The sequence below is a fragment of the Cucurbita maxima genome, unplaced genomic scaffold, assembly GCF_002738345.1.
Source record: "Cucurbita maxima cultivar Rimu unplaced genomic scaffold, Cmax_1.0 Cma_Scf00010, whole genome shotgun sequence".
NCBI lineage: Eukaryota > Viridiplantae > Streptophyta > Magnoliopsida > Cucurbitales > Cucurbitaceae > Cucurbita > Cucurbita maxima.
In genome coordinates, this window is record NW_019272026.1 from 784,090 (window position 1) to 804,315 (window position 20,226).

Sequence of the window (20,226 nt, forward strand, 5' to 3'; positions counted from 1 at the left end):
CATACCCTTATAAAGGATGTCACAATCTACCCCGGGCTTCCCCTCAAGACTTTCTAAAAGTCGTTTGTTACGGAAAGGTTTTCAGGTTTTCATACCCTTATAAAGGATGTCACAATCTACCCCGGGCTTCCCTCAAGACTTTCTAAAAGTCGTTTGTTACGGAAAGGTTTTCAGGTTTTCATACCATACCCTTATAAAGGATGTCACAATCTACCCCGGGCTTCCCCTCAAGACTTTCTAAAAGTCGTTTGTTACGGAAAGGTTTTCAGGTTTTCATACCCTTATAAAGGATGTCACAATCTACCCCGGGCTTCCCCTCAAGACTTTCTAAAAGTCGTTTGTTACGGAAAGGTTTTCAGGTTTTCATACCCTTATAAAGGATGTCACAATCTACCCCCTTTGAGGCCTAGTGTCCTTATGACACACCAGCTCTTGTCTACTCCCTTCCGAGGAAAAGCCTCCTTACTGGCACATCGCCTGATGTCTGGTATTCTGGCACATCGCCCGATGTCTGGCTCTAATACCATTTGTAACGGTCCAAGCACACGCTAGCAAATATTGTCCTTTTTTGGGCTTTCCCTTTCGATAGAGAAAGGTTTTCACACCCTTATGAATGATGTTTCATTCTTCTCCCCGACCAATGTGGGATTGTAGGATGTCATAACTCTATTTGTAACTTTTTTTTAAAAATATATATATATATATTAGAACTGTTCGTGATTTGGATTAGATCGAGTTAAAACATTTCAATGATCTAACTCAATAATTTGGATTGTAAAAATTTTGAACCTCAATAACCTTGATTAATAATGAACTCAGCTAATTAGATAGTTTGTTCAAATTTTATTTTTAAAAAAAGTTTGTAAAATATTTATTTATTTATTTTCAAACATTTAATTCAAATTCACTATTCAATTTCAATATATATTTTAAAAAATCAGTCCTCCAAATGGTTTAAAAAAAATAAAATAAATAATTCAACTACTCTTAACAGCTTTTAAATAGGCTTGATGGAGTGAGATTTCTTGTTAATGGATTGGTCATAAGTAACAGCATCATGTAGGGTTATAAAATCGAGTGAGTTTGAATCTCCTCGTAGAATTTCTAGCACCAAACGTCCCCGTTGCAATGTAACTTGACTCGTTTTCTCGACTAACCCTAGTAATCCCTGCAGTCGATGTCACGCCACCATTCTAATTTGCTTTCCTTTTAAGCATCAAATGTCATTTCATCGTGCATATTTCTCGCTTAGACATAGTAATCACACCACTGCCACTCGTCATCGACGTAGTGCTCTCTCTTTCTCTCTCTCTTTTAGCATCTTTACTGTCATTTTTTGTTGTCGAATCGTTGCACGTCTCACCTCGCTACTGACTAGAACTACCGTATGAGAAAGAGTAACACTGGGGTTATTCTTTTCTTTGTTTTTTTCGCGAGGATTTTATGTCATTATGGATAGTTCGAAGATTTTTTTAAAAACTAGTCACCATTGTATGGGCTCAAGTGGTGTATGTATGTGCAAGTTAAAGTTGAGCTAGACAATCTTGATAAAAGACACGTCATAAGCAACTGATCCTTTTTAAAAAATAAAACGCTCGTTGTTACTATAAATGTATTCATGTCTATTCTCGATAAGGGAGTGTCTTGTTGAATATTTCTAATACTCGTACCCATTTAAAAATAATTTTTAAGTAAGGGTAAGGTCGTAGCGTGAGAGTGACGAGCAGGTTGATAAAACATGTCATTAGATGACTCCAGTATTTTAATATTTTTAAATACTTCCGTTTTAATATATTTTAAAACATGACATTATGAGAAAACTCATTCTTGAAAATATAAAAAGATCGAGAATAATTATCGAATAAAATAATTTTGAAATTATTTTATAAAATAAGAAACTAGAAGCAACCACTTACCTAAATTAAAATTTGTGTCATTAATAAAGTATTAAAGTCTAAAAAATGTTGGAATTTATTCATTTATTAGATTAAATTATTAATATCTAAGTATTTAAAGTATGTCAGAAAATCGAAAATAAATTAATGAAATTTTAGTAATTAAAAATATGTTTGAATCGAAAATAATCCAACGGCTAGTAATAAAAGAAAGGAGACCTTTATGGTTACCAACTACCCTACAACTATGTCCTCCAACCCAATTAACTTCGGTTGGAAAAACAGTTGACCTAACCCTTATTACCCACATCCATTTTTATTTTTCAAACAAAAAAGTCTTGCAAACCTGTTTTTTCACTCTCATAAATTTCCCCCACCAAAATTTGAATATTCGGTATACACGAGCTGAGCTGAGTTAAGTTAGAGAAATCTTTTTTACCTGAACAACTCGAATAGGGTTCACTACTGTAATAGTCCGAACTGAGTTAGATTGAAGAAATCTTTTTTACCTGAGCAACCCGCATAGAGTTCACTACTGTAACAGTCCGAGCTGAGTTAGGTTGGAGAAATCTTTTTTACCTGAGCAACCCGAATAGAGTTCACTACTGTAACAGTCCAACCCCACTATTAACTGGTTTTTTTCTATTTGGGTTTTCTCTTTCAGGTTTTCTCTCAAGATTTTTAAAACATGTTTGATAGGGAGAGATTTTCACGCCCTTACAAACAATGTTTCGTTCTTCTCCCCAACTAGGATTTCACAACTACCCAACCCTCTATTTTCGGGCTACATTCGTAAGTCACAATCCATTACTAACGTTTATTACAAACGTCAAATATTCTTAATATTCATAATAATCTTAAAAGTAGGGTAGAGTTGGGTTGGGTTGGATTATAACCCTATTTTCGAGTTGATCTGGTTGACATAACAAAAATATGTTAACCCAAACGGACTCAAATTATCAATTTTTCAAAAACTCAATCCAACCCAAACTGAAAAAATCTAACTCAGCCTAACTTTTATCTTTGGGTTGAGTAGCCTTGATTAATCGGATTATCGAGTCATATGAACACCCCTTATTTAATTTTATTCAAATAATTATAAAATTATTTCAAATAGTTTCCCATAAAACCATAAGGTTTGAGGTTATGAAGGTAGAAAGAGCATATTTATATGGTCTACTTTTAAGTTGGCAAGCAAAGTTATTTCAAGTGATTTTATTAACTAAAAGTCCTAAAGGATTTCAGCAAGTTTCTCAAGGACATGCTACCCTAAACTAAGGGCAATCCATTAGGTCAAATGTCCCATGGAACTAGACATCACGTGATCCTTCAATGTTCTTTTATAACAAAAGTATAGTTGGGATTTAGATTTTGAATGGGCCCTTTAAACCCTTTGCCATTTTGATTTGTAATTTAGGTATTAGGTGTTAGTGTATGGTCGAGATATAACGATTCGATTTTTTAAGCATCAACTATCGACCGTTATTAAAGCATAAAGATCAATTCAGAACTCATATATCTCAATAAAAATACGACAAAAGCTTACAATATGGGCTTTCATATATTTTAAATATATGATCGGTAATTCTGAGCTTCATGGGCTCATAGCCCATCAACTCTGGTACGATCTCGTCACTAGCTGTGTAAACTTAAGGACGTTCTGAAAAAGAAGAGTAACATGAATGAACCAAAAAAAATATTCGGCCTATAATTAAACACCTATCTCACTTAGAATCAATATATTGTGTGTCTAACTTATATACCTCTAATAGTGTTAACTTAGACTCTCGATGATTGAGATATTAACACAAATAAGATTTGGTCAGCTCCTCTAAACTATGCAATATTAAAGAGTTATGCAATAAGATTTTACTTTCGCATATTTACCTTACTAAGTTACCATGGGCTTTTTGGCTCTAGGAGGTTTGGGTCTATGTTCTACCGCTTTTTGAGCTACTGGGTAGGCCTCAAAAAAATTTGAGCAATTCTCTTGCATGTCACATACCTCAGGGCCTAGAAGTTGCTCACCTTTTCTAGCGTCGTAGATCTACTGGATAATGTAACTGAGTTCTGGGATGAACCTTCTTTTATGTTCGTTAGACTGAGTCAACTTAGTTTTCCTTGATAGTGAATGACAAGTATCTTGAGTGAAGGCACGACCTCGTCATATATCATAGGATAATATGGTGTCTCTATCTAAACATGTTTGTATAAGGTTAACTGGTAACCCTTCCACAAGAACCATTATAAAGTGAAAAAGTCTAGGGGAGCGACTGTAATTGCCAGCTAGTTATTGAGTCTACATGTATGGTCACTTGCCTCGTCTTAGGATGGGTTTAGGGAGCATTGGTTGTTTAGAAAACCTCTTTCATTTTTACCGGAAAATGGCACCTGGTCACCTTGACATGCTACCCTATCTAGCCTAGGCCAACCTTGGTGATATTACTTTTGAATTCCTACCACCACTTGGTAGGCTATTAGTTATGACCTAGGTCGTTAATAACGCTAATGGTGTGTTAAAGGAGATAAGAGGTGAAACTCTGGTAGTACCGTTCACACTACTAGTAGGCCTCATAAACTTCTTCTCTAGGTGTGGTGGATGTTACCTAGGATCTTAGGGCGTCTGAGTATCATTTTCAAAACTCTCTCTAGACTAACTCCTCAGGGTTACCTTGTTTCCTAGGGTCTAAGCCTCTAATTGTTGCTCACGATCTTGGGGTACTTGGTCTACTGGAGGCGTTTAAATCTAGGACATCGTAAAACTGTCCTATCTCTAATAACCTATTCTAAACTCAATACATTCATGCATGCTAAAACAAGTCAATCACATGGAATACATATCTCATTTTCAAAAGATGCATGCATGCTAAACAGAGGGGTAGCTTAATCAATCACTTGAAGTACAAATCTTAGTCTCAAAGCATACGTACGTGCCCAATAGTGAACCCGGAGTATAAATCTCATTCTCAATACAAAGGATCTAGTATAGTGGAAACATTTTATACAGCTTTTTAGCTCAATCCAATGCCTTAAACATGCATTTTCTAGCTATATATGATCGATTATGCTTGAATACTAACACATCCTAGTGATCCCTACAATTAGTTCTCAAAGAAGTTTGAATGGCTTCTTACTTGATCCTACGTCCCCTGTCCGCTCTTGTTTCCTATGAGCTCGGTGCTCTAAATTTCTAAAAAAAAATTGTTGGCTAACCCTAATTCAAATTATAATAACTTAGTACAGAAAAAAGTCAAAAAGAAGTCGAACGAGTGAGAAATAACCCTTCACATGTGGCGAGGAAGACCCTTCACACAGTTGCGTACGTTCTTCATGATTTCAAGTCAAAATAAAATGAAGAAATTTTGTTCTTGGACCTCGATTTGAACTTTGACTTCCAAACATCTTTTTTCTAAAATTTCTTTACAAAACTTGTTCAAAGTAATCTTCTGACAATTACGAACAATTTTCAAAAGTTATTACTCAACAAAACTCTTGGATCGAAGTAAAAATGAGATCTATAAATCCATAACACTTACCTCCAATTTTCCCTCATTTCTTGGTCGATTTTGGCAATTCAAAAACCGAGATCAATTATTCTCGACGTTCTAAGCAACTTTTTAGTAAATATTTTAAGCATTTTTATCTTCTACGCATTTTGATATACTCAACGTTAAAATTACTTTTCTACGATTACTTTTCTTAGTTTGAGCATGGTTTTAGTCAAATTTAGGTCTTTTCCTCCTTCCAACTCTCTAAGATCGTCCAACTAGTCAAAATAGGCAAAACCGGCCCAAATAGGGCAACCTTGGTCCAATTGAACAACTGGTTCGACTAATCGTCGTGACTGACAACTAGACGACTGGTCCAACTAGATTGAGTCTTTTTCCTCCCGTCACCGAGCGCCTGCATCCTACAATATTTCCTCATTTCTAATTTTCTTATTCCTATAGCGTTTTCATCCTCGATTCACTTTGGTTCGTTAACCAAATTTGTAGTGCACATCAAGATGAATAAAATCAACTAAAACCAAATCAACTTTAAAAATTATGTAGAAAGTTTGAATTTATGAAATATTTAATTATACTTTTTGTTATTTTAATTTTATTCACTTAAAAATAAAAATGCATTATTTAACTTATTTTACCGTACAAGTAGAAATAAATTTTATGTATATTTATGTATTTTAATGTTAATGTTACTAACTTCAAAATGTATACTTTGAAGGTTACTTTTTATTTTAGTATAGCTAATTTAAAATGAAATATTATATATTGTGATAATATTATTTTGGTGAGTTCTAAATAAAATATCATTTATTTTTTAATCGATTAATTTATAATTTGTATATGTTTATTTACCTTAATGGTTTAATTATATAGCATTAAAAAAAAAAAAAATGTTCGAGTTTAAATTCTTTTAGGAGCTTTCTTTCTCCCCTTCTAAGAGATTTTGTTTCGGGAGATTCCACATGCCTTAACCTTGTGTTCGGATCATAGTAGGAAAACTTTACAAAGGAAATTTAACTGTTGAAGATGAAGTCGTAGATTAAAAGAATGAAACATTCATTTTCAACACTTTCGATCCGCACAAAGTAATAAGCAATCAAACTGCAAGAAAATGAATGATATGATTATGACCATAACGAAGATAATAGCTTTTCATCGTTATTGTTTGATTATTTATTCAAGGTAGATTTTCGAAATATATAATTGAGTTGTAAATCTTAATTAAATTTTTGAATAAACAACCCGAACCAATCCAACCCGAAAAATTTATGGTTGTATTGGGTTTGATTCATTATTTAATAAAAGTTGTAGACCGAAAAAAATTACAACACGAGTAGGTTAGGTCTAAAAAATGTCACAATCTGACCCAACCTGACCCGACCCAACCCATGAACACCCTTAATTTTTATAACCGAAACGCTCCTTACCCTAACATGGTCCAAAAATTTGAAGGTCTTCCATTTGGTCAATTATGTTCTGCAATCCTGATTTATAACTGGAAAACACAAGCCTCACTCCCAGCTCCCTTTTCATACGTACATTACATACTCTTTTTTCACCCCTTCCACTCCCATTGTTAATAAAACTTGCTTCCATCTTCTCCGACAACGGTTCGATTTTACCAGGCCACTTTTTCATAACCAAATCCCGAGCGTACGAGAAAACTTCTTCCCTTGGAGACAGATCGTCATCGACTATGTTGTAAACTCTCCTGCAAATGCACATCCAGTATTGAATTCTTGGTCCATTCCTCACTCTAACTACATGATATTGATGTTACGTTACCTGGATGAAGGCTTTTGAATACAGGCTTTAAGAGCTTGGCAGATGTCCTGAACATGAACTCGAGATGTGTATTGTCTACGTCCTCTACGTTGTTGACGCTCGGATAACGACTTTTGCTTGATTAATGTATCGATAGCACTGGATGAGAAAAACCAATCATTTGTACAAAGAACATTCTAATATGAATATCAAGAGAAAGGATGACACGACCTTCTACCAGGACCATAGATACCTCCGAGACGAAATACGTGTGCTGAGAGGCCAAGATCATTGCCGAAATTTAACCATTGCTCCTCAGCTTTGATCCTTGACTTGCCCGTCTGACTCAAGGGATTCGTCGGGTCACTACCATAGAGTAATTACACATTTAATACGAAATCGATTTACTAAATGGTGGTGAGGACTTGACCAAAATCACTTACTCTTCATCCACCCAATCACCACCATGATCTCCATAAACACCTGCCACAAAGAAGAAACGTTGATCATAGTCAATAATAAAGATATGTCATTTCTATTACCCGTCTCTAGTGGCAAAATGGTTATGCACGAACAAGGTAGGCATTCCAGCCCAAACCCACTTGTCCTCTTTGGACTTTTCCTTTCGGGCTTTCTCTCAAGATTTTAAAACGCGTCTGTTAGGGAAATGTTTACACCCTTATAAAAAATGTTTTGTTCTCATCTCCAACCGATGTAGGATCTCACCATCCACCCCACTTTGGGGCCAGCGTCCTCGCAGACACTTGTTCCCCTCTCCAATCGATGTGGGACCCCCCAAATCCACCCCCTTTCAGGGCCCAGCATCCTCACTGGCACACCGCCTTGTGTCCACCCCCTTCGGGATTCAGCCTCCTTGTTGACACATCGTTCGATATCTGGCTCTAATACCATTTGTAACAACTCAAACCCACCGCTAGCAGATATTATCCTTTTTAGGCTTTCCTTTTTGGACTTCCCTCAAGGTTTTAAAATGCGTCGGCTAAGGAGAGGTTTCCACATCTTTACAAGAATGTTTCGTTCCCCTCTCCAACCGATGTGAGTAGGATCTCCTAAATTCACAAATTTTATACTTCCATCCATGGCCATAGCCGCCACTGGCAACTTAATACATCCAGCAGCAACAAAACGATTTTGATAGTTGAAATAAGATGAACAGAGACGACAAAGATGATTGCTTCGCAAGAGGGAGGGCTCTATGAAGTTAAGGTTTAGGGGCCAGAGAGAGAGAGCTCAAAAAATTCTTACATGCTTGCTAGACCTATGTTCTTCAACTGTTTAAAATGCATGTACGACGGAGGGAAATTTTACAGCTCAAGCACACCGCTAGAAAATATTGTCCTCTTTGGGCTTTCCCTTTCGGGCTTCCCCTCAGGATTTTTAAAACATGTCTGCTAGGGAGAGGTTTCACACCCTTATAAAGAATGCTTCATTCTCCTCTCCAATCGATATGGGATCCCAAAGAAATGCTGGCCTGTGTATATTACAAAAAGAGCACATACTTGTTGATGACAAATAGCAAAGCCATTGAAGATCTCCACCCTGTAAATTAGCCCTTAATATTTTTTCATGCTGGAGCAGCTGCAAAGTCGGTGCAAGAACAGCAAGAACATCAAGAACAATCACATAAGATAACCCAATATGGAGTATTTGATGCAGGACAATGTTACAAACATTTTATTGCGATTAATCTAAGGCATTTCAGATTACATCAGCCGTGAAATCCCCCTTCAGAAACTTCAAAAGCCTCAACTCAAACCCTTAATTAATCTCAACAAAAGTTTCTACAAATATCCTGCATCAGTATTCAAAAGAAAACAGAGAAATATAATGGCATACAGGATCACCAACATCCACATCCGGTGGAATTGAAATGAGAAGGTGAGTATGATACTTCATTGCTTTTAGAGCGCCCGGTCTACGAATCAAACATGGAACACGGCCAATAAAAACTTCACATTATAAGTACATCAACTTCCAAATAGTTAAACTACAAGCTTTTAGCAGATTGTTCAGTACTATCACTAAGCCCATGGGGTAAGAAACAATATAATCCACAAACGAGCACTAAGCTTATGGGGTTTGGTGTAACAGCCAAAGCTCACAACTAGTAGATATTGTCCACTTTGACCCTTTACGTATTGCCGTCAACCTCACAGTTTTAAAGCGTGTCTGCTAGGGAGAGGTTTGCACATGTTTATAAGGAATGCTTCGTTCCCCTCTCCAACCAATGTGGGATCTCACAATCCACCTCCCTTGGGGCCCAGCGTCCTCATTGGCACACTGTTCGGTGCTTGGCTTTGATACCATTTGTAGCAAGCCCAAGCTCACCGCTAGTAGATATTGTCCGCTTTGGCTTGTTACGTATCGCCATCAGCCTCACGGTTTTAAAACTTGTCTACTAGGGAGAGGTTTGCACACGCTTATAAAGAATGCTTCGTTCCCCTCTCCAACCAATGTGGGATCTCACGATCCACCCCCCTTAGGGGCCAAGCGTCCTCGCTACCATACTATTCGTGTCTGGCTTTGATACCATTTGTAGCAGTCCAAGCTCACTGCTAGCAGATATTGTCCGCTTTGGCGCGTTACATATTACCGTCAGCCGCACGGTTTTAAAACGCGTCTGCTAGGAAGAGGTTTCCACACCCTTATAAGGAATGTTTCGTTCTCCTCTCCAACCAATGTGGGATCTCACATTTGGTGTGAACCTCACCAGTAGAACAAACTTACCGGACTTCAGTGACGATTTTGTTTACATTTAGAACTCTAATCTCATGAACTAGAAATATTTTCATATGGATGTAATGATAGCATATGTTTAATTTATGTTCTCTCAAAAATATAGAAACTTACTCTGGATCATTTGCATCGAAAACATGAACATCAAAACCCCTTTCCTCCAGTTCCATCTTCTGCCCAAGGTTTCTACATGTCCCAGAAACAGCCCTAATGATCAAAGCCCCTTTCATTAACTTCACAGCTATAATTCTTGAACAAAATATCAAATAGAGAACGAGCTTTAAACGTCATGAATCAGTTGACACTTGACGAATCAATGCAAAAATATTCCAAATCCATAAGATATGAAAGGATAATTCTCTAATTTCTGTAAGTTCTACGATGCATTATTGAAGTTAAACACAGATGACTTGGAATTGCAGACATTTTACCATCCCAACTTCTTTAGTTCTTGCGCGAAGAACTGTCCAACGAAACCCATCCCTAAAATAAACATCCGATTCTCGACTTTCAATGGCGATGGTTTCGATTCTGAATTTGAAATCTTCAATGCAGCTACATGGTGAAAATGTGGCATCGCTTCGAGTCTAATGAAACCATAATTCTCAAAAAGTTTGCTGCCTTTCAGAGAAATTGTTGGATGATTCCAACACAACGCATTCATTTGGCAATGCTGAACAAAGCAAGCCTAGTTCTTCGTACCTACAAAACTACATAAGTGAATCTCAGCTTGCTTAGATTTGATTTTTTTAGGATTGATATAAGCACACAATCATCTCACATCAATAAGATCCAAATTTTTAGACTCAGATACACTAGTAGGAATCTTGCTATGTGGAAATCTTAGAGAAAAGATATAAAGAATGAGATAATTCTCAATTAGAAATGGCATTGAAAACATTGCAATACAGTGAAATAAAACATTAAACCCCTTGAAACTCACAAATTAATGAGTTTGAACTCACAAATCTGAACTCTGTAGAAATTGGGTAATCCAATTTGAGGTCGTTCGAGTGTGGATTACGAAAATGAAGCAATTCGTGGTCCGCTTGCGAAGGATCCTCCCTACTCGAGCAGGGGAACCTCGCCGTTGGATGGTCGGACGTCGGAGACACGGCCGCGCCGCTACTGTTCGAGTCTTGCAATCAAAACGCGTTGGTAACTGATCTGAAAATCGTGCGTGGTGCGGTCGAATGGTGTTCGTGCCCCCACTACAATCAATGTCACAGAGAAATCCTTGCGTGGGTGAATCTCACAGCCGCTGGAAACCACGCAGGTCGCCGGGCGCGTCAGGCGTGACTGGACCGCTCGTTGCAGATCCGCTCGAGTCCAAGGCCGCCTGAATATAGTCGTCGCCGTCAGGAAAGTCGGAAACAATGGGTGTGCCGTGGAAATTCAATTATTATTGGTTTTAAACGTGAAATTTTTTTAAAATTTTAAAATTTTAATCAAACTTTATAAATTTTTTTTAGATAAAGTTTAAGGATATTTGTATTAGTTTAAGATTTCACGTGGATTGGAGAGGGGAACGAAACTGAAACGACCGTAATTTTCTACCAACTTACGTTGTCTTAACGAGCTTAACTCTAACCCCTTTGACTCAATGTTGGAAACCGTGCTTTATAGGAAGGACAATAAATCAATCATCCTAGGGCTATCCTAAATTTTCGTGCATGCTGGGTTACGGAGATAATTCTATCAATCACCTAAAGTATGGAATGAAAAACATTAAGATAACGTGCATTACAAAAGCCGCATCCTAAGAGCATTATCGTAATTTTTCATAACATACAAAGTATTCGTATCCAAAATTGTCTCCCTAAAGTCCTAATCATGCATATTCTCTGCCCGTACTGCGAAGTATGCTTGCATGCTAGTATGTCATAATGATCCCTATAAGTATTACTCGAGAAAGCCTAGATGACTATTTACTTGAGTGAAGTGTGCTTTCTCGAGCTTGTTTTTCACTGGCTAGGACCTTCAAATTTGACCTTTAGATCTTCAATATGAAGCTCTCCAAACTGAGCTATCCCCGCATAACTCTAAAGTAACATAGCCAACTAGTACGAAACTATTTTCGAGCTCTTAAGTATTCTTAAATTAATATAAAAGAAATAGTTTTTAGTTTTTGTAAAATGTGCGATAAGCATGAACTGAACACACGACTCTTCAAATCTTTAGTCTAACACTCTCCCAACTGAGCTATCCCCGCGTAACCTTAAAGTAACATAGCCAACCAATATGAAAATATTTTCGAGCTCTTAAATACTCTTAAATTAATATAAAAAAAAATACTCAACTCGTTAAATTAAAAAGTCTTTAGTTTTTTTAAAATGTGCAGTGAGCATGGATCAAAGACCTTCAGTCTCTCCCAACTAGGCTATCCCGACACAACCCTAAGTAACATAGTCAATCGGTACGAAACTATTTTTGAGCTCTGAAATAATCTTAAATTAATATAAAAAATACTCGTTAAATAAATTTCAAAGTCTTTAGCTTTTGTAAAATGTGCAGTAGGCGTAGATCAAACACACGACCCTTAAACCTTTAGTTTAAAACTCTCCTAATTGAACTTTCGTCCCATAACCTTGAGTAACACAGCCAATTAGTACCAAACTATTTTCAAGTTCTTAAATACTTTTAAATTAATATTAAAAAATAAAAAAATCTACTCATGGTTAGTGTATGAACACTTGATTTTTTGAAAAACCTACGGCAAGAGTAGATCGAACACGCTACCTTTAAATCTAGAATTAGATTATATGATGAAAGATCTATAACCAAGATTTGGAACCTTGTTTTAAATTGAATCACTTCACGGTCGAATTTGATCCAGACAAAAGTCAGCCCATCTAATCCCCTTGACAATCATAAGAGGCAGCTGCCACAAACTCTACTTAAGTAGTGGACAAAGTAACTACCCGATGTTTTTGGAAGACCAAGATAGTAAAACATATAACCATAAGTGTTTTTCCTGTCATCTACATTTCTTTCGAAATCACTGTCAGTATATGCTATCAACTCATTAGATCGTCACAACATACATACTAACAATTCATCCCTCTTCGAGACTCAGTGTCCTTGTTGGTATACTGTCTCGTGTCTACCCCATTCGAAGAATAACGAAAAGGCTGTCACATCGTCCTATGTCTAGCTCTGATACCATTTGTAACGACCCAAACTTACAAATATTGTCCTCTTTTGTCTTTTGCTTTTGAGCTCCCGCTTAAGGATTTAAAACGCATATGAAGGGAAGGTTTACAGACGCTTATAAAAGATATTTTGTTCTACTTTCGAACGACCTTGGGACATAAAAATTAATACAAAAATAATTTTGATACTAATTGCCATTTTAAAAAAATGAGAGCTGTTCAATCGGCGAACAAAAAGGGAATTACACAAGATTCATCCCATTTCTATCTCAAATGTTCCATTTCAAAATTTTCACAACCCAATTCAGCATCATCCCCAAGCTCCACAGAATCACAGACGCAATACGATTCCACAACATTTTTCTCATCCGCCATTTCAGTACCTCAAATTCCTCCTCCAATGGCTCCGGCACGCCTTCCAAAGACGACTATTTCGCCGCAATTCACCATATCTCCAACATTGTCCGCCGCGACATCTACATGGAGCGCACTCTCAACAAGCTCCGAATCTCCTACCTCAATTCCGAGCTCGTTTTCAGAGTCCTTCGTGCTTGCTCCAACTCAGGTACTGAATCCTTCCGTTTCTTCAACTGGGCGTGCTCTAACAACCCCTCTTACCAACCTACTACGCTTGAATTCGAAGAGCTCGTCAAAACCCTAGCTCGGACCAAAAAGTATACGACGATGTGGAAAGTTCTTCACCAGATGAAGACTCAGAATCTCAAAATTTCACCAGAAACGATATCGTTCGTCATCGAAGAGTATGGTAAGCAGGGCCTTGTCGATGGTGCGGTTACGATCTTCAATCAATGTTCTAAATCAATCGATTGTCCACAAACTGTTGAGGTATATAACGCGTTACTTTTTGCACTTTGTGAGATTAAGATGTTTCATGGAGCTTATGCATTGATTAGGAGAATGATTAGAAAAGGGGTAACTCCAGATAAAAAGACCTATGGAATTCTTGTAACTGGGTGGTGTTCATCGGGCAAGATGAAGGAAGCTCAGCAGTTCTTGGAGGAAATGAGCCAGAAGGGCTTCAATCCTCCTTTGAGAGGTCGTGATCTTTTGGTTGAAGGATTGTTGAATGCAGGGTATTTAGAATCTGCCAAGAACATGGTTAGGAAAATGACTAAAGAAGGATCCGTGCCTGATTTAGGGACTTTTAATTCTCTGATTAATGTTATATGTGACTCTGGAGAAGTTGATTTTTGCATCAATATTTATCATGAGGTGTGCAAATTGGGACTTTGTCCTGATATAAATACTTACAAGATTTTGATTCCAGCAACTTCGAAAGTAGGTCGGATCGATGAAGCATTCAGGCTTTTGAATTACTGTATTGAGGATGGACATATACCATTTCCAAGTCTTTATGGGCCAATAATTAAGGGAATGTGTAAAAGGGGTCAGTTTGATGATGCATTTTGCTTTTTCAGTGATATGAAACATAAGGGGCATCCACCAAATCGGCCGGTGTACACAATGTTGATAACGATGTGTGGGCGTGGAGGGAGATTTGTTGATGCTGCGAATTACTTGATGGAAATGGCTGAGTTTGGTTTACCACCGATTTCGAGGTGCTTTGATATGGTTACTGATGGATTGAAGAGCTGTGGAAAGCATGATTTAGCTAAGAAAATTGAGCAGCTTGAAGTTTCTATTAGAGGTACTTGATCTTGTAGGAAAATAATGAACAAACACTTTTTCTGCTTGAAGGATGCGGTTTAAAGGGATAGCGATCGCCCAGGATTGTGGCTGAGACTACTTATATCTAGGTATCATATTACAACTTCTAATGCTTCCTTTATGATATATCTAATCATTTGCTACATGATTTGCTTGTTCATCTAAACTTGCCTGGTGAAACTTATATTTCCAATGTGATATTGCCATTAAAATATGTGCCTTTTGTGCTGCTATCTGTTGAACTATAATCAACTTCCATCGAGTTGAGAAGAACACATGGCCAATCCTTGCAGTTTTCTGCTTCATTTGTTAAAAGTTAGGGTGCTAATTGGCTTGAGAAGGTTTTTGGAGGTTATTTATGATTTCTACCGGGAATTTTTTGAGTTCTAAGGGACCGTCTTTCTTATATTGTCTTCTGATCTGATCGTGGAATTAAAAATATTTAGTCCTAAATTATAGTTTACGATATATATCAAATTTGGTATTTTGTTATTGGCAAATATCTAATATTTGCTTTTATTACGACTTCCATAAGTATCATGTTTGCCTTCAATTATAGGCTCTTTCCATTTATTATTCTTTGTAATTTATTTGATTCTTTACCTGATTATAAATAAGGAATTTTCACCACTGTGGTTAGGGTGAGATTGTACTCAATTATTAAAAGGGTTGTTTTTTAGATTCTCCTTAGATATCCATATTCTCATATTTTATAAGCTTGCGGTTGCGGTTGGGGAGGAGGACAAAGCGTTCTTTATAAGAGTGTGGAAACCTCTCCCAAGCAGATTTGTTTTAAAAACCTTGAGGAGAAGCCCGAGAGAGAAATCCCAAGCAGATTTGTTTTAAAAACCTTGAGGAGAAGCCCGAGAGAGAAAGCCCAAAGAGGACAATATCTGCTGGTGGTGGGCTTGGGCTGTTACAAATGGTATCAGAGCCAGACATCGGGTGATGTGCCAATGAGGAGGCTGAACCCCGAAGTAGGGTGAACACGAGGCTGTGTGCCAGCAAGGATGTTGGGCCCCAAAGGGGGTGGTCCCACATCGATTGGAGAGGGAACGAGTGTCAACGAGGACGTTGGGCTCTGAAGGGGGGTGGATTGTGAAATCCCACAACATTTTTTATAAGGGTGTGTAAAAACATCTCGCTCGCAGATGCGTTTTAAAATTTTTGAGGAGAAGCTCGAAAGGAAAAAAACCCAAAGAGAACAATATCTGCTCGCCGTGGGCTTCCTAAAAGGTATATATACTAATAGTAATAGCACATTTGAACTACCATTCACGTCATAGCAAAGAGGTCGGAAGACGGAGAGTTCTTAAGGCAGCAATGCTAGAGGCGTGGCGTGATGAATATCAAAGAGGGAGGTGAGGTGTGTGAATGGTTTATATTGGTAACATAATATTAGAACTGATTTATACCGTTCACTTCTCAAATTGTTTGATTTCTATGTCAAAATTGAATAATAAATAATTGTTTACACGGTTTTCTCCATCGTGCCTATTGTAACCCTCGTTCTACCCCTTTTAAGTGTTGGCCCGTCATTTTGAATCTTTCTCATTGGAGCCATGGTCTATCAAAAGACAGTAAGCTTGGGTTACAACTCATCCCGACACATCATTCAATCAAGAATACGAAAATAAGAACCCAACATATTCTTAAGGCTCCCCGACAGAGTTCTTATTTACTTATCCACCCTTCATAATTGTTCAATATAATTTTAGATAAAATATATTAAAATTTCACATAAATCAATTTATAATTCAGTGGTCACAATATTTTGGTCAACTTTTATCAACATCCTTCACAGGCAATTACTAAAATAATCAAGAATCTCCCATCCCGTGTTGATTCATAAGCTACCGTAGACACTAAGAGCGTATTATAAATAATATGTTTAAAAATTTATATAATATTATAGATAGTCATTTGTTAAATATTTTTGATAATAATTTATTTAAAAATCAAAAAAGAGTATGAATTATTGAAATATTTTTTATCTTTAAAAGAAAATAATAAAAAAATTCAAAAGAATACGAAAATTAACTCAACCCAACTCACTCGGGTGGGGTTGTTTGGGCGGTCAGGTTGAATGTACATTCCTATTCATTTTTTCTACCGTGAAGATATATAAATATATATATTATTAAAAAAAACATAAATAAAAAAAAAAAGATAACATTTTAAAAATACAAACTAAAACAAAAAACGATAGCGGGGGGCGACTTATAAATATCTACGAAGGGTTTAAATGTAGAAGGTTCAAAAACCCTAGTTGTTAACGAACCTCCTCAAACTTTATCAGCAGCCTTCGGAATTCAAAAACAAGCTTCTGTTCTTCGCTATCTCGGCTAATTCTTTGAAGAACTCAATATGTTTCTTGAATCATCAAGTTCTTCTTCTTCTTTTGCTTCATTTCATTGCTTTTTTCTCTCTTTTTAGTCTCCAAATTTAAGTTTCATGTAGTTTTCCACTGCTATTGGTTTTCTCGTATCTGATTTTCTGAGAATTTGCTGTTGTTGTTGAATTATCCATTATCTTTATCATCACTTTCTGATTCTTTGGCACTGAGTTTCTTGCTTCATTTTTGTGCAATTCGCTTTGTTTGTGGTTGTTATGTGCATTTCATCCTTTTCATTTCTTGAGTTCTGAAACGCTAAACCTGCGTATGTGCAGAAGGAAGCAACAAATTCGCTTTGAATCAGATGAAGTGAGCTATTTCTGCTAAGTACCAATTCTTGATTGGAATTTGTTACTCGGTATTGATTATATCCTCCCTTTTAGAGCTTTGAGGCACTTCGCTTTTCTTTTTGAGTTTGTTATGGCGTATACATTGACCGTCCAGAATTATATGGTAACACTTAATGGTCTCCATGAATGTTTCAAGCAAGAGTATGTTAGTACTGGTAGTGGCCAATGCTTGATGGAAAAAGAAAAACCATTTTCTGTACACTTGAGTTGTTTGTGCAAGTCTAGTTGCAGTAGTTCATATAGCTATCATTGGAGTGCAACTCCTGGTTTAGGAAGAAAACAACGGGTTTTGCGTTGTAAAGGAGTGCAGAGTAGTGTTTGCATTGATAGAGTTGATGATGCATACAAAGATGAATTGACTTTGAATGGTCATGAGATTGAGGTTGGGAGAAATTTTGCTGAGAAAATGACTAAAAATAGGCTTAGTTCTCATAATGGTTCATCGGTGTATATGGATGGGCCCTTCATTGGAAATGATGAAGAAACTAACAATATGATTCTACAAAAATTCTGCACCATGGGGAAGTTGATGGAATCATCTAGGTTAGTCGATATTATGGCTTGTCGAAACCAGATTCCAGACTTCCATTGTTGTGTAAAATTGATTCGTGGGCTTGTGAAGATTGATGGAATGGATAAAGCTGTACAAGTCCTGAAAATCATGGTGATGTCTGGTGGCGTTCCAGATGTTATTACGTACAACATGGTGATCGGTGGTTTATGCAAGAAAGGACATTTGGAATCTGCCCTCGAGCTCTTGGATGAAATGAGTTTGAGTGGCTGCCCCCCCGATGTGGTTACATATAATGCAGTAATCCGCCACATGTTTGACAATGGATGTTTCGATCAGGCTGTTGAATTTTGGAAGGACCAGATCAGAAAAGGAACTCCTCCTTATTTAATTACTTACACAATCCTTATTGAATTAGTCTGCAAGCACCTTGGAACGGTTCGTGCTATTGAAGTATTGGAAGAAATGGCCAATGTGGGTTGTTATCCTGATATTGTCACGTACAATTCCTTGATCAACGTAACCTGCAAACAGGGAAAATATGAAGATGTAACTTTAGTTATAGATAATCTTCTTTTCCACGGAATGGTACCTGATGACGTGACGTACAACACCCTTCTCCATTCACTTTCGAGGCGTGGGAGTTGGGATGAAGTTTATGAACTCTTGACAATCATGAACAATAATTTGCAGCCTCCAACAGTCGTCACTTACAACGTCTTGATCAATGGTCTGTGTAAAAATGGACGTTTAGATTGTGCCATCAACTTCCTCAATCAAATGTTTGCCTACAATCGTTTGCCTGACATTATAACTTACAACACTCTACTTGATGCCCTTAGCAAGGAGGATATGGTAGATGAGGCTTTTCAATTGCTTCACCTTTTAATTGGCACAAACTGTTCTCCTAGTTTAATTTCCTACAATACTGTGCTGAATGGATTATCGAAAAAGGGCTACGTCAATGAAGCAACGAGTTTATACAACCAAATGATACAAAATGGGATCCTGCCAGATGACACCACCCAACGTTCTCTAATTTGCGGATTTTGTCGATCGAACAAATTTGAAGAAGCTGTGGAGATAGTGAAAGGATTTCTTAAGGAAGGATACAGAGTCAATAGTCGTTCTTACAGATATCTGGTTCATGAGCTATGCATAAATAAGAAGGTGGATCTTGCAATACAAGTTCTGGAAATGATGTTATCAAGTCGATGTAAACCGAATGAGAGAATATATTCAACTATAATTAACAGCATAGCGTCTGCTGGTTTAAAGGAACAGGCTGACGAGTTACGTCAGAATTTGATAGAATGGAAGGTTTTAGGCAAGGAAGTAGTTTAAAACCAAGCTTTTTTTTTTTTTTGGAAAGTTCATACCTCATGTAATGCTACATGAGATTTAGGCAGTGGTTCCTCCTGGGAAGTTATACAGTCTGGTTTAAGTTAGCAAGGTGAATCCATGAATCTTTGCTTCCTCCTTCCATGGAAGCTGCCCGTTTTCTACTTCTAAAAAAGCTTGTTTCCAAGTTACTTGCATTGATTGAACTGAATTTTCTATGATCAGAAAGTCTTTTGGTGCTTGCAGCAGGCTTAACATCATCTGTAAGTAAGTCTCGACCTTCTTCACTAAGAAATGCAGTTGTGTTGATTTTGATATCTATGATAACCTTGATCTTACTTGAATTGAATTTGTTCTATAGGTTATACAACTTCTTCGGAGTGTTCTAAGATAATGCCATTTCCATCAAGAACGAAGACGGGTAGTTTCGTGCCTCTTAGATAACGAGTTCATATAGTTGTCGTCCTATCATGAAAATTTTTAAATATGTCAAAGAGACCCTTTCAAGTTCTATATTTCATAAACCTCAAATTTTTGGGGGAAGAAAAAAAAAAGGAAGCATTTTTATCCTTTGATGTCATTTCTCACTCAATATTGATAATTTGATTGAATTTTCAGTAATGCTACTCACAAGATTGCCCACAAGAGATTGCCCACAAGAGAGGAGAAAAAAGATTAAAACCTTATGTACATGTACACGAATGAACTCGAAAAGAAAATGATATTTTTTACGGATGACCTACAAATTTTGTACTCGAATGAAATTTGAATTTTTTTTTCGAACATATTTTTCTAACCTTTTGTTGGCATCATCGACCTTTCTCCTCACACTCATTTTCTGGAGGCCTTGTGTGTGAGGGGGGAGT

The 20,226-nt window shown here is 37.1% G+C and overlaps 3 protein-coding genes across 6 annotated transcripts; 2 read left to right on the forward strand and 1 right to left on the reverse strand.

The window, feature by feature from the left end:
- Positions 1-6,677: 6,677 nt before the first annotated feature.
- LOC111485481 (protein YeeZ-like) lies at positions 6,678-11,294 on the reverse strand. 2 transcript variants are annotated; one of them, XM_023132392.1, is made up of 9 exons: positions 10,866-11,294; positions 10,354-10,632; positions 10,037-10,129; positions 9,035-9,101; positions 8,686-8,764; positions 7,609-7,648; positions 7,397-7,531; positions 7,187-7,324; positions 6,678-7,112 (listed from the first exon to the last, which is right to left on the reverse strand). In XM_023132392.1, the coding sequence occupies exons 2-9, from the start codon at positions 10,584-10,586 to the stop codon at positions 6,830-6,832; spliced, it is 1,068 nt and encodes a 355-aa protein (XP_022988160.1). In that variant the 5' UTR covers positions 10,587-10,632; positions 10,866-11,294; the 3' UTR covers positions 6,678-6,829. The 2 variants fall into 2 exon arrangements, with proteins under 2 accessions (XP_022988160.1, XP_022988159.1); XM_023132391.1 differs by having other exon boundaries at positions 6,679-7,112; positions 9,023-9,101.
- Positions 11,295-13,331: 2,037 nt separating this feature from the next.
- Positions 13,332-15,179, forward strand: LOC111485446 (pentatricopeptide repeat-containing protein At5g18390, mitochondrial). The gene has a single exon (XM_023132329.1). The coding sequence runs from the start codon at positions 13,348-13,350 to the stop codon at positions 14,749-14,751; it is 1,404 nt and encodes a 467-aa protein (XP_022988097.1). The 5' UTR covers positions 13,332-13,347; the 3' UTR covers positions 14,752-15,179.
- Positions 15,180-16,979: 1,800 nt separating this feature from the next.
- Positions 16,980-19,981, forward strand: LOC111485410 (pentatricopeptide repeat-containing protein At1g08610). 3 transcript variants are annotated; one of them, XM_023132287.1, is made up of 3 exons: positions 16,980-17,149; positions 17,434-19,627; positions 19,722-19,981. In XM_023132287.1, exon 2 carries the CDS (start codon positions 17,579-17,581, stop codon positions 19,361-19,363), a length of 1,785 nt encoding a protein of 594 aa, XP_022988055.1. In that variant the 5' UTR covers positions 16,980-17,149; positions 17,434-17,578; the 3' UTR covers positions 19,364-19,627; positions 19,722-19,981. The 3 variants fall into 3 exon arrangements, with proteins under 3 accessions (XP_022988055.1, XP_022988054.1, XP_022988056.1); XM_023132286.1 differs by having other exon boundaries at positions 16,981-17,128; XM_023132288.1 differs by having other exon boundaries at positions 16,981-17,128; positions 17,434-19,623.
- The last annotated feature ends 245 nt before the right edge of the window (positions 19,982-20,226 follow it).